At 34.4% G+C, this 12,808-nt stretch overlaps 3 protein-coding genes across 3 annotated transcripts; 2 read left to right on the top strand and 1 right to left on the bottom strand.

The window, feature by feature from the left end:
- The first annotated feature begins 112 nt into the window (after positions 1 to 112).
- LOC145571610 (suppressor of disruption of TFIIS-like) lies at positions 113 to 2,659 on the top strand. Its single transcript, XM_081630642.1, has 9 exons — positions 113 to 267; positions 822 to 892; positions 974 to 1,039; positions 1,137 to 1,234; positions 1,355 to 1,392; positions 1,511 to 1,598; positions 1,695 to 2,024; positions 2,128 to 2,193; positions 2,301 to 2,659. Exons 2-9 carry the CDS (start codon positions 835 to 837, stop codon positions 2,442 to 2,444), a joined length of 888 nt encoding a protein of 295 aa, XP_081486768.1. The 5' UTR covers positions 113 to 267; positions 822 to 834; the 3' UTR covers positions 2,445 to 2,659.
- Positions 2,660 to 3,489: 830 nt separating this feature from the next.
- On the bottom strand, positions 3,490 to 6,357 carry LOC145571609 (ubiquitin fusion degradation protein 1 B-like). The gene is made up of 10 exons (XM_081630641.1): positions 6,244 to 6,357; positions 6,000 to 6,039; positions 5,611 to 5,691; positions 5,265 to 5,289; positions 5,089 to 5,121; positions 4,884 to 5,005; positions 4,604 to 4,734; positions 4,294 to 4,517; positions 3,933 to 4,192; positions 3,490 to 3,825 (listed from the first exon to the last, which is right to left on the bottom strand). The coding sequence occupies exons 2-10, from the start codon at positions 6,000 to 6,002 to the stop codon at positions 3,730 to 3,732; spliced, it is 975 nt and encodes a 324-aa protein (XP_081486767.1). The 5' UTR covers positions 6,003 to 6,039; positions 6,244 to 6,357; the 3' UTR covers positions 3,490 to 3,729.
- Positions 6,358 to 6,563: 206 nt separating this feature from the next.
- Positions 6,564 to 10,860, top strand: LOC145571608 (uncharacterized). Its single transcript, XM_081630640.1, has 5 exons — positions 6,564 to 6,738; positions 6,988 to 7,091; positions 8,994 to 9,075; positions 9,184 to 9,266; positions 9,918 to 10,860. The coding sequence occupies exons 1-5, from the start codon at positions 6,697 to 6,699 to the stop codon at positions 10,162 to 10,164; spliced, it is 558 nt and encodes a 185-aa protein (XP_081486766.1). The 5' UTR covers positions 6,564 to 6,696; the 3' UTR covers positions 10,165 to 10,860.
- Positions 10,861 to 12,808: the final 1,948 nt, after the last annotated feature.

Below are 12,808 nucleotides of genomic sequence, written 5' to 3'. Positions count from 1 at the left end.
AAATAACCCATTTGATAATTTCTCTTTTATTTTCGGTATTGATACCCAAATTAAAATAAAATAAATTAAAAAAGGAGGGAACAAAAATTTATATCCATGAAACTTTTCTTACGTTTAACGGCTAAACCCCCATTTTTCCTATTTCTCTGATTTTCTCTATTTAAAACCCCTTATTTTCAAGGCATTTAATTTCTGCCTTCCTTCTTTTATCATCTCAAGTTTCTCTCTCTTCTTCCTTGCTTTTTCATTGCCGACATTTCAGATCTGGTATGTACTCTACCTTTTAATTCTTTGAATTAATTCCCTTTATTTATTTTTCTTTTTTTTAATTTTTTTTTTTTTTTGATTTATTGTTGTCAAATTGCTATGAAAATCAATGATGTTGGTTTTGAATTATATTAAGTTTGGGAATATGGGTTTTTTTTGGTTTTCTTTTTGATAGTTATTTGATGGAAATATGAATTTGTTTTTTTTTTTTTTTTTTTTATTAATGTATGTTTGATCTAGGAAAGTTCTGTTATTGGCACTTTTTTTGTGCGTCTAAAGTTTTTTATTGCATTTTTTTTCTTACAAAACGTAGAGTATACTATACAACATGTTTAATCACCCTAAATCATATGGGAAAATGTCAGTATGGCGTGTGGTGACTTCTTATACAGTATTATTTGAATACGATACACTGTTTACAAAGTTTTGTTTTTCTGAAGATCGTTTAAAGAAAATGTTTTGCTGCCATTTTGTGTGGATTTTTTTTATGAGAAAAGACACTATTTTTCTTGGGGAATGATAGTTGATTCTGGAATAATTTGGTTTGAATGCAGATTTTAGTTTAAAATGGAATTCGAATTAGAGCACAGAAACCAGCCTGCCAAATATGACTGCCTTTTATTTGGTAAATCATTTTTTTCATTTAATCTTTTATTTTGATTTCACTTAAATAAGAATGAAAACTTAAATACTGTTTGATATTCAGATCTTGATGATACCCTTTATCCCCTAAGTTCTGGAATTGCTGGTCATTGTTCCAAAAATATCCAAGGTACTTTATTCTTGAATTATCTTTCTAATTTTTCGTTTCCCTTTTTTTTTTTTTAAGTATTGAATTTGATAATTAATCTTATTGATAATATTTTTAGATTACATGATTCATCAGCTTGGGATAGAAGAGAGTAAAGTTCCTGACATGTGCTATGTGCTGTACAAGTATTATGGAACTACAATGGCTGGTCTTAGGGTATGATTTCAATCTGCCTTTTGAACTTCTTGTTGGATGTCAATTTTTTTTTTTTTTTTTTAGTATTTTCGGGAAACTTGTATAATGATCACGTTAATTTGAAACTTTTCTTGTCATCAGGCAGTCGGGTATAACTTTGACTATGATCACTACCACAGGTATAACTTTACTAATTCACTATAATTGTAATAGATAGCGTTGTTTTAGACTGTTTTTCAGAAACAGATTGATTATCTGAAACAGAATATCAGTCTGATTCAATTTTTTGGTTTGCAGTTTGGTTCATGGAAAGTTACCTTATGATTTGTTGAAACCTGATCCAGTTTTGAGGAATCTATTACTCAGTCTCCCTATTCGCAAACTGGTAATTTCCTTTGTTAATCTGAGCTGAAGAATTAGGAATATGAAGTGTTTATATAGCTGTTTAGATGTATTAATTATGGTGGCGTGGTGTGCACAGATTCTCACTAATTCTGATGAGCGTCATGCTGCGGAGGTTCTACGTAGGCTAGGTTTAGAGGATTGTTTCGAAAAGATTATCTGTTTTGAGACACTTAATCCTACTGACAAGGGTCAAGTGCCTGTGGCTGTGAGTGCAGTTGAAGAGAATTCTCCTGTTGTTGGAGATTCAGACCTGCAGAGCTCGGTATCCAACCCTGAAATTTTCGACATCTTAGAATATCAGCCTAGTTCTGGTGTAACTCTTCCACCAACACCAGTTGTCTGTAAGCCCTTTGAAACAGCATTTGAACAATCCTTTAAGATAGCAGAAATTGACCCTCAAAGAACAGTAAGTTTTTACTTTCAACTGGTGTTCAACTGTCTGCATTTTTTTTTTTTTTTTTTTGTTGAGCTGTTATTTGGATGGATTAACATAGTGATATTGTTTACAGTTGTTCTTTGATGACAGTGTTCGCAATATTAGCGCTGGTAAAAATTTGGGTCTTCATACTGTTTTGGTAAGCTTGATTTTTCATCCGAATTTGGCAGATGTGGTGTAGCTGAGGTCTTGTTTGATTTGATGATAGCTAATGTTGTTGTTTTTTTTTTTTTTTTTTCAACACAGGTTGGAAAATCTGAAAAATCTGTAGGAGCAGATTATGCCTTAGAAAGTATACACAACATCAAAGAGGCATTCCCGGAGCTGTTGGTAGCTGAAGATCGAATGGAGAATGTTAGTTACCCACAGAAGATTGCAGTGGAGGCGTAGTTTAACTTTTAGAATTAAAGATGAACTAGATCATCTCCTTCGTTTCTGATTTTACTAACTGCAATGTCTTATCATATAACTAAAAAGAATATAATTATGTGGAGGTAGAGTAGCCTTTGAATTTGGTGTCGATATAAACCTACTATTGCCTTTTGGCTCAATGTATTCCTTGTTATTAGAATGAAAGTTCTCTCATATTGTATCTCATTCTATGTTGTAGCTCTTTATCTGATCTGCACATCAATGGTTTATGTCATGTGAAGAAATGTAGTATCACTTCACTTTCAAATTCTCACGAGTTTAGCAACTTACATTGCAAATTTCCATTCTACAAAGTATATGTTGGTAAGGTCGAAGTTGCACATAATTTGTGCTTCGTATAAAAGTCTCAACGAAAATTGGCTCATGGTTAGACTATCATTCACAGACGATAAAGATTGATGATAGTGACTTGACATTTTTAGTGGTAGGAAACATTTTACTGCGACCATGATTTAGGAAGTTGAAATTTCGATGTGTTGTGTTTAAGGTTGGAATTCAGTTATGAAACATTCTTGAATGAATGACTTTTACTTGGTTTGTCTTGTATAGTTTAGACAGGAGGAGATTTTGTTGACATATTCTGTACATCCACTTTCCTTGGTGTTGAATTCTTAGGCGCTTATACAGTTGTCACTGTCATCATAGGAAAGTTGGAGATGGCAACATCCATTAATTCTTTACCTACTTTAGGTTGATTTTTGTCAACTTATGATCAGTTAACAGTAAGTTTTTTTGGAAAAAGTTCATTCTCGCTCAACTTTTTGGCTTATGTATATTAAATACTATAGTTGTAATATTGTAGTCAAGATAATGATTGTTGAAGGTGAGATGAATAATGGGAAGTTGTGTTTCTGGTGAAGGATGGGAAATGTCTGAGGACATCCCTAGGCTGGAGAAAACAGCCTGAACAATCTGCAATTATCAGCGAGATGGCAAGTATATTGATATAAACATGCATTGGCACTATAATGTAAACTGATCGAGTCATGACTTTGGTGTTGCAGGCTGTAGCCAAAAAGAAATTAAAGTTACGAATTGCTGTATGCCAAATGCTCTAACGAATTACGATTTTTTACAGTCATTGAAACAACATGGTTATAAACCTATCATATGTAAATTATCGGTTTAGATCAAGTTCTTAGAACCTAGCCAAATTATAACAAAAGGGGTGGAGTCAAACTATCAGTAAGTTGGGGGATTCATGCTCAACACTGAATTATATATAGAATTCCTCTTACCAAGCTTAGCTTTTCAGTGAATATTTCTTCCCGGTGAATGCTTGGAACTTAGGTTCTTCTGCATTTACAGGTGGCTCTTCCTTTTTCACATTCTGATTGCTCTAAAAAACAGAAAATGAATTTGATCAGCCAAAAGAATCACAAAACAGAACAAAGCAAAGATGATACACACAATGGAAACAAGATAGCCCAAATAATATATACGTACTTTTGGCGTCCCATTTGCAGGTTGGTCTGACCTTGAACCAAAAACAAGCTTCCCACAACTTTGAGTAGAACTAGTGGAGCTCGATGGTGCTTCATTCTTGTTGCACTGGGTAGAAGCAGGGGTTTCTGTTGCTTTAGTTTTACTTGACTCTGGATTTTCAGCTGCTTCATCAGTAGTTGTTGAAGGTTTTCCATTCAAGCGTCTCCCTGGTCCCGTGAATGGGTTAAATTTGGCAACTTTCTTATCTGGCTCTTCTTCCTCTACAGACATATCATACAATTAGTTTCTAGACAGTAGACATGAAAACCCCGAAAAGAAAATCTTTTCAGGGGGTGCCCAATTTTATGAACAGGAAAATAACCTTCTGGCCTTGATCTCTTTGTTGGTGTTGGACGTGATGGCTTCTCAGGTTCTTTATAATCAAGGGGTGGTGCAAAGTCGACCTCACAGTCAGTCTCAATAATACTGACAGCTGATGAGGGTTTGGTCTCCACAACATCAATGAAAAATCTTTTGTTGTTATAATCAACCATGATTGTGTCTCCAGTGGTTAAACAAGAGAAGCTCCTCAAACTAGTCTCTAAGCTGCAAGCAGACAAATAAACAACCACTGAAAAACTGATCCAAAGCTTGTCTTCCAATCAACTATCGAGCTCAGGCTAGCAGCTTACACGACTTTGGGGTTGGATATATCAAGGAAGTCCTTGGTGTGAGGTTGGAGTTTCACAAATTTTCCCTTTGATAGACTAGCATTCTTAACTTGCACAATGTCTCCCTCCTGGAGAAGCATATTCTGCATCATCTGATGCAAGACAAGAAGGCATTCAGTGCTAAAGCTTCAATAAAACACTCTATGCAAAAACAACACTCAACATTAGACTGTTCTATAGCTCTCAATCCCCTCCTGATTTATCTTTCATGCTCAAGTCAACAAGATCAAGCAAGAATTACCCAGTATGGAAGATAAATTAGGCCTTCATCAGCTACAAATTCCAGCACCCCGCAATGAGTGACACGATCAGCAGATGGATTGCTCAACTCGAACAACATTGGATACTCGATGTGCAGAAAAGCTAAAGAACAACATATGTTAATTCAAGCAGAAAGCACATTTAGTACACAATTTTAAAGGGAAGTACTTGAAAACAGTTTTTACCAAGTCGATCAAGAGCTGATGGAGGCATTATAACTGCAGTAGAGAAGGTCATAAGTTCACAAAATGAATTTTCATAAAAATCAACTAGAAATGCAGCAAAAGTCACAACTATGCTATCTTATCCAAGTAAATAAACAAAATGTGCAAGTCATGAAATCTGTCATGTATATACATACTCTTATCGCCCTTCTCCAGTTGCGGCTGCAAGAAAAGAAGACTTCTATGAGTTGATCATGATATAGGAAAAGCGTTGTTGACCACATTAAATGTACAAGTGAACTAATTCAAAGTAATTACTAGATACAAGAAAGTAAAAGGGGAAAGAAAACAAGTATTCAGTTTTCTTTAGTCTAGTAAAGGGTCAATTCAACCATATTCACCAATTCGAAAGAACACATAACAACTTAAATAGGGTCAAGGCGACATCACGAATCATATAACAAGGCTGATTAATCATCTGTATGACTAAAATTTCATCAACAAGAGAAGTTACAAAAATGCAATTCTGTTCATTTGACAAACCTTATCAATAAAAGAGGCAGGGTAACATCGGTAACTTTGTGTAAATGTCGAATTGTGTCGACCATAATCTTGATTATAAGACTGCAACAATCGAAACAAACCCGTCATCAACGGTGAAATCTCAAGCATTCTAACTACAATTTGTCATTGATTTACTTAATTGGTCACCAGGCATCTAGTGTAAGTGCTTCAGAAACTAATATCCAGATTACATAGATCATATCCGATTACAACAACATAACTCTAATTTCAGTACTTTATTACAAGTAAATTCATTCTTAACTCCAATTAAATCACCAATCAACAACAAGTACTAAATTTCGCAACATAAAACAATCAAAATTAAGCAACAAGAACAATCAACTATCAACCCTTAAACCTTCACATACCATGATTTCCGAGATTCACAAAAATTGCACCAATCAATTCCTGTCAAAAACACAGAAAAACTTTAATCAAATGAGTTGATTGCAACAAAAACACAGTTACAATAAAGTTCAATTCTTAAAATCAAAATTTCCAATAATCAATCATAATTTATCATGAAGTACTATAAACAAGAAAAAAAAAAAATTACCCCACAAAAATTAAACTTTATAAGATAATGACGAGGGAATTAAAAAAAAAAATTACCCAGAAATTTCTTTTAAATTAATCTTAATGAAGATGAAGAAGACGGTGAGAAGAAAATTTTGAAGTAGAGATCCCTTTATATGAGAGGTAGAGAGAGAAAATAAGGGTGTTAGGGATTTTATAGTTTCTCAAAATTTTATTGTCTGTGTTTCCTAAACTAGGGAATTAGTATAAATATCTTTTATAACCGTTGATTTTATATTGTGATCCTTGGGATTCCAAATCAACCAATAATATCGTGTTTCCAGATTTCTTAAAATAAGCCGCATAACAGAAAATAAAAAGGTGGTATTTTGGTAAATAAGGAAACTTTGAAGTGTTTTTGCCTCGAGGATTTTTGGGCAACCAAACCCTTATTTTTGGTTCTGCAATCCCAAAACCCAAAACCCTTGATTGTAACCAGAGAAATCAGAGGTTTTGGGAGAAAGATTGCATCTTTAGGAGAGATTAAATATGGCCAAAAGGGAGATGTCGGCTACTTTGAAGAACTTGAAGGTAAAATTATACTGATAATTATGTAATTATGTGTTTTGTTTTTAAATTTGCTATATTAGTTTGAGATTTGAACTGGGTTTTTTTTTCTTGATTTCATCTGGGAATGTCTTATTATAGTGTTTTCAGTTGAGGTTTATTGTAAAGATTAAGTCTTGAATTTTTATTTTTATTGTATTGGTGTTATAAAGTGAACAGTATTTTTTGGGTTGCTAATTTGTGTGATTATCTTGGGAATTTGCTGTGTAAAAGTTTATGCAAAGGGGAGCTCAGAAAGAGGAGAAACCTAAGAAGGAAGTGGAGGAAACCAAGCCGGATGGGAAATTTAATTTCCCTAGTAATGTTAGTAGAAAATGGTAGGGGTGTTTTTATTTAATTTTATTACAACTTTCAACATTGTTTTATTTTTTAGCTGATGAACTGTGTTTTCGTTATCACTGCATGTTTTTTTTAAGTTTTAATTGTTGAATAATCCTGAAGAGTCAGTTAGATTTAATCGTTGGTACCACCACTGTGGTTTGGTTTGCAGTGCTGCCTCTATTAGAGAAGAGTGCTGGAAATAGGTTTGATTGGGGGAGAGGTAACTTAATCTTAGGTAAAGTCTATTGGGTTTTATGGTCATATCCAGCAATGACTTCGTCGAGAGAAGTTGCTCCATAGGATAATATTTTCTAGGCATTGAGTCGACAAGGGTGAATTTCTTATGTGTTAAATAGTTAGTTTACTTGTCAGTTTTTAGCCATCGGAACTTTTTCAACAACTGTTTTTGGGTCAATAGAACATGTTAACAAGTTAAGGACACTATGTAACTTGGGCAAAAGATGAACTATGTTGGTGCAACTTTCCTAACTTTTGTTGGGTAAGCTACTTCTGTAGTTTTGTAGGAAACAAGTTTGGGAACTTCAAGTTTTGTGGAAGATGGTTGAACAATTCGTGCATTTTTTTCTTTTGACCTTGGAAGTTGGAACTGAAAGGTCCTATGATTGTGTCCAAACAGTTAAGTTGTAAGGGTAATGGGTAAGGGTGGTTGATTAATTGCATCTAGAGATCTTTATTTAACTCCCTAACTTGTTAAATGAGTAATGACATGGTTAATACTATGTGGTGGTGTTTGTTGTAAACTGTATTGAATTCTAGTGAATTGTACCCTTCTCGCTTCAATTCTTTCTAGGCTTACTATATCATTTCCTATGCTAGATTTTTCTAGTCATTTTCATTTGTATTGAAAACAATCTTACATACGTACTTCTAGACTACTTTTTTTGAACACTTCCCCTTAATCTTGAAAAATAAGAGTTGCATACATGTACAGTTTTTGCTCAACTCCATCTTACTTTTTGTCTTTCTTTAATAATCTTGCATTGATATTATAGCTCTTCGTTTTACTTGTAATACTCGATTGTCGCTTTCTTTTTGACTGGGATTTGTGTTGATGCTCTCCTTGTGTTTGCTTCCCTTTTATAATTGTTATGTCTTGTCTGGAATCGATTAAGTTGAATTCCATGCTCTGTCTTGCACCCTTCCTGCATCTTGATCCAGCAAAGGGGGTTATTGTTCCACCCCAATTTTTTGCATTTTGGGTCTATAGCCATTACATGTTGACTTTTGCCTGGTCTTGTTACCCGCATTCTTGGGTCTTGCTAAACTTCTTATGTTTAGAGTCTTTAGATGATTAAGATCTAGAACCTTTACTGCTTGGGTCTGTTTCCTGGTTGCTGATTGGGTCTGTTTCCTGATTGACAATTTATTTTGGGCTGTTTAATATTTTCCACCCATGATTGCTTTGGTTAGAAGTATTTCAGGCTATCTATGCATGTCAATGTTGTGGCTTGTCTTGGCTATCAACAACTTGGATGGCATATTGTCTACCATATATGTGTATGTGTATGTGTATGTGTATGTGATAAGAGTAAAATATGTAATACATGGAGTAAAATTGAATAAAAGATTTTGGGAAGTGTTTTGACTTTTAAGTGTTTTATTTTTTATTTTTTTTTTGTTGGGTGAGAGAGGGGGGGGGGGGGGGGGAAGGGTTGTTGAGCTGTTGGTGGCTGAGGGGATTGCTGCCGAGACTTGAAGTTTGGTTTAGCTGTCATCATAGCTTGATGAACAGATTTTGGCTGTGATCTTTTATTTTTAAGAGTTTAGACTGGTTGACCTGGATGTTTTGAGCATGAAGATTTGATTAAAAGCATTTATCTAGATTTGCCCTTTGTTTGTGGCTGATACAGAAGCATTGACTTCACTTTAATTCGCAGTGTGGTCATTATGGAAGGAGACCCCCATCCAGGGACTGTAAAAGGTCGCATGTCATTTCAGAACTTCAATCCCACTATTGATGTGAGTATAATAGTTGAGTGGTCTTATATTTCTCAAGAATTATCATCCTCTTGTTCTCCTGCATTTGTTTTCTGCCTTCTACTCTCATTTTAAAGCTTGAATTGGTAGAAACTGAAAGATGAAGCGGCTAACGGTCATGAAGCAGAAGCATCAACATCGTCAAGTTTTCAAACAGGAAGAAATTTGGACAGGTATATTGTTTTTTTCACTGTCAACTATCTGTGTAGCATTGTAGATATGGCATGGAAAGAGATAAGTGACTTCCTGAAGTTATAGGGAACTAGAATAAGAAAAAATGTTGATAATCACCTTGTTATATTTTGACTTAAAAGATTATATTGGTAGAACTTAAAGGTGACTGCAACAGAGGTCTTAGAGTGGGAATTGCCTAGTGATAGTGTATAAACTCTAAAGGAGGATTCTCCTGAGTTTTTTGAAACATGAAACATATCAAGAACTTGAAACCTGACCTTCATGAAGTGTAGCTGTATTGTTGGGCCTTAGAAAATAGACCTATACTAGAGGTGACCCTTTGTTATCCAAAATTATAGAGAGTAATTAAACTGTGATTGATTACTGTTTCTACATGTTCATAACTAATGACTGTGACATGTGTTTATCTGTTTTTAAACCCGAAAAAACTCCTCTTATAGTCCATTAGACCCAAAATATTGTTTGTGTTGTGTGTTAAAAGCAGCTCTATTCTCAATGAATAATTTAGACAAGTACCTTAAAGACTTGAAGCTATATTTTAGACCTGTACCTTAAAAGTTATAATTTAAGCAAGTATCATATTTGGCTTTTCATAGAAAATGTGAGCCTTCATATATCTGCCTTGACAGGGAAAATGACACATCAGATCGTACTGAGATGAATAAGGGCACCATTGATGTTGATGAAGAACTAAAACGGAAACAACCTGAGACATTGTCAAAGAAAAACAAGCCCAAGAAATTGCAGAAAGATGGTCAAGGGAATAAGCAGCCTTCTCCAAGTGAGAACAGTTCTCACAAGCGATCAAAGCGAGATAAATTAGACTACAATGTACTGGTGCCCCCTAAGTCTCAAAGCAAAAGAAGGGGAGGTTAGTCAGCTCGTAATCAAAGCAAGATAAACTGGACTACAACGTACTGGTGCCCCCAAAGTCTCAAAGCAAGAGGAGAGGTTAGTCGGCTCATTTTCACGGATTGACATTTAGAATGATGTCACATCTCTTTTAAATGACTTAGAAAAGTTTGTTGACTTTGTTGTTATCCACCACCGTGTATTTTTACCAGTTAGTTTGTCAAGGAAACTTTTTATTGGATGATACATAAAAAGCATTTTCCTTGTCCAAAAATTTGTGATTTATTATTTATGCCCTTCCTGCAACTCCGCAAGAATCAATTGAAATTGCTGATATTCAGTGAAATTTTCAGCTGTATATTCTGAAGTCTCTAAAATTCAACTATGGTGCAGTTTATGCCAATTTGAGAATGTGTTGTGCTTGTTTTGTTCATGTCTCTATGGGCTAGATAAAGCAGCAAGACTGGAAGGAGCACTTGCTGTTACTGATGTAGCCCATGTAGGGTGCCCTGACATGCTGACGTGTGCTTATTCCACAGCTTGCTTAGGCTCCGTGTGCCTTTCAAGGGCGGCATGGCATGCAATGTGGCTGCATCTACTTTAGTTTCGGCCTTTGACACGGTTACTCAAGTTGTAAAGGCTCACAGTCTCATCAAATCATTACAGTCAATAACATTGTTAACAGAAATCAAACTAGTGTCCCAAAGAAAACTTCAATGATTAAGATACCCTAAAATGACAATAGGATAACATGATTAGCAAGCTTTTAAATAAAATAAAGGGGAGATTCTAGAATGTAGTGGTGGGTGCCCATGTTTGGAAGGAAGCTTGAGAGTTAAGCCAAAGCAGTTGACTGTTCAGGTGGTTGAGTCAACTCGGCCAGATGAATGAGAATGCGTCACTGTTGACGTTTCTTCGTTTGTCTCAGACTCAGTCAAGTGAGTGGTCAGTGCTATATTATTGGTGTGGGTTATGCAGGTTTGGTCAATGTTAATAAACAAATTAATCATCTTTGTTAGCTATTTTTTTTGTAAATCTAAAATTTTAAGAAGTTGATGCTATTTCTTGTTACGGAGTAAGAAACATACGTAACTGCAACCATGTACAGCCACTAGACGATCACATAAAGGCTCGTGGTGGCCTTATTGTGAATGAAACATGGTGCATATGTAATTGCTAAATTAATAAAGTAAAGTGGACGTTTTAAGCAACTCAAATGACCTCTTGAGGTCTATGGAAAACATCTATACCTTTTATTATTTCAGGTTTGAAAAAGTCAAAATTGTCCAAAACTTAATACTATACACACTTTCGAACCAATTTTGGATTTTTTTTTTCTTTTTCTAAAATTGAAGTAATTATGTAGGGTATCGCTTGGGGTTATATAAGTTGGTTTGGAATTATAATAAGCCTACTAATATGTCTATAAAGTATCGAGAATGAGTTATTTTTGAATAATGTTGTATTGATATTTAAAAAGTGCAAGATATGGTTCCAATCACCAAATTGACATCGCAGGGTTCTTACTAAAACGTTGCGAATCCTGTATTGTGTGTCTGCTTGCGCTCTCTGCCTCATAACAACCTCCATACTTGGAAAAAATAGCACCCCATAACAATCACTTTGCGTCATTTTAGTACTTTGAAACTATACCGTGGGTAAGTTGAAGTCGTTTCATTTCTAGATGATTATATTTGGTATATTAAAAGGAGATAAGTACATAATGGACGGCAAATGAGCACATGATCTGAATCAATGGAGATCCTAAGAGATATTATGCGGCTCATATATTAAGATTTTGTTTCCGACACATCAACCTTGAATCTTGCACATTTTGACATTTCACATGTACTGTATCTTGTTTGAGGTCACGGCGGTAATTATTCCGTTAACTTCGAGGACGGCCATTAGCCAATCAAGAGATTATTCATATAAAATAGTATAATTGATATGTCTTATTATTGGAATAATAGAGAGGAAGTCCTAATACATTACTGTTAAAAACAAACAAAATTACATAACAGCCTTCTATATACAATGAAGATTTGGCAAAGGGGTCATCCGGTCATGTCAAATTCAAGTAGGAATTGGTTTGATTTAAGTAGGATTGATCCTACTTGGTCATGTCGATTAACTTTTTAGAATGAAATATAACCACATTAGATTAGCTCGATGATTTAATTGTCGATTAACTTGGTAAAAAAATAAAAATAAATAAATAAATAAGTAAAAAAAAAAAAAAAAAAACTTGAAATGTGGTATATTATGTTAGTAAAAAGGTTTGGATAATCAAATGCGTGTTACTGTTCCTAAGTTTATAACAATTTTGATACTGACAACTTTGAAAAAAGTCAAAATTCAAAGACGAATATATTACCGAGTATTAGCAATTTCATATCATCTATATTATGAACTTGATAGGAACCGTAGGAGGCAACTCCAAACTCAATAAACATCTAAAAACACAGACTTAAATCAAATAATTGAAATTATTCTATCCATTTTAAACCATAATTAATACAAACATGACTCTAACGTAAATGTAAGACTAAGAGCCTATTTTGTTCGAATCATACCTAATCTCTAGCTTCTTTTGTTCATATTACATTTGTATAACAGAATCACTAACATTAACGTAAATGTAAGACTAAGAGCCTGTTCTGATTTA

The sequence above is a fragment of the Chenopodium album genome, chromosome 12 (assembly GCF_948465745.1).
Source record: "Chenopodium album chromosome 12, dcCheAlbu1.1, whole genome shotgun sequence".
In the NCBI taxonomy this organism is placed as follows: Eukaryota; Viridiplantae; Streptophyta; class Magnoliopsida; order Caryophyllales; family Amaranthaceae; genus Chenopodium; species Chenopodium album.
Note: the sequence above shows the minus strand (reverse complement) of the source record. Positions and strands in the feature narration are given on the sequence as shown.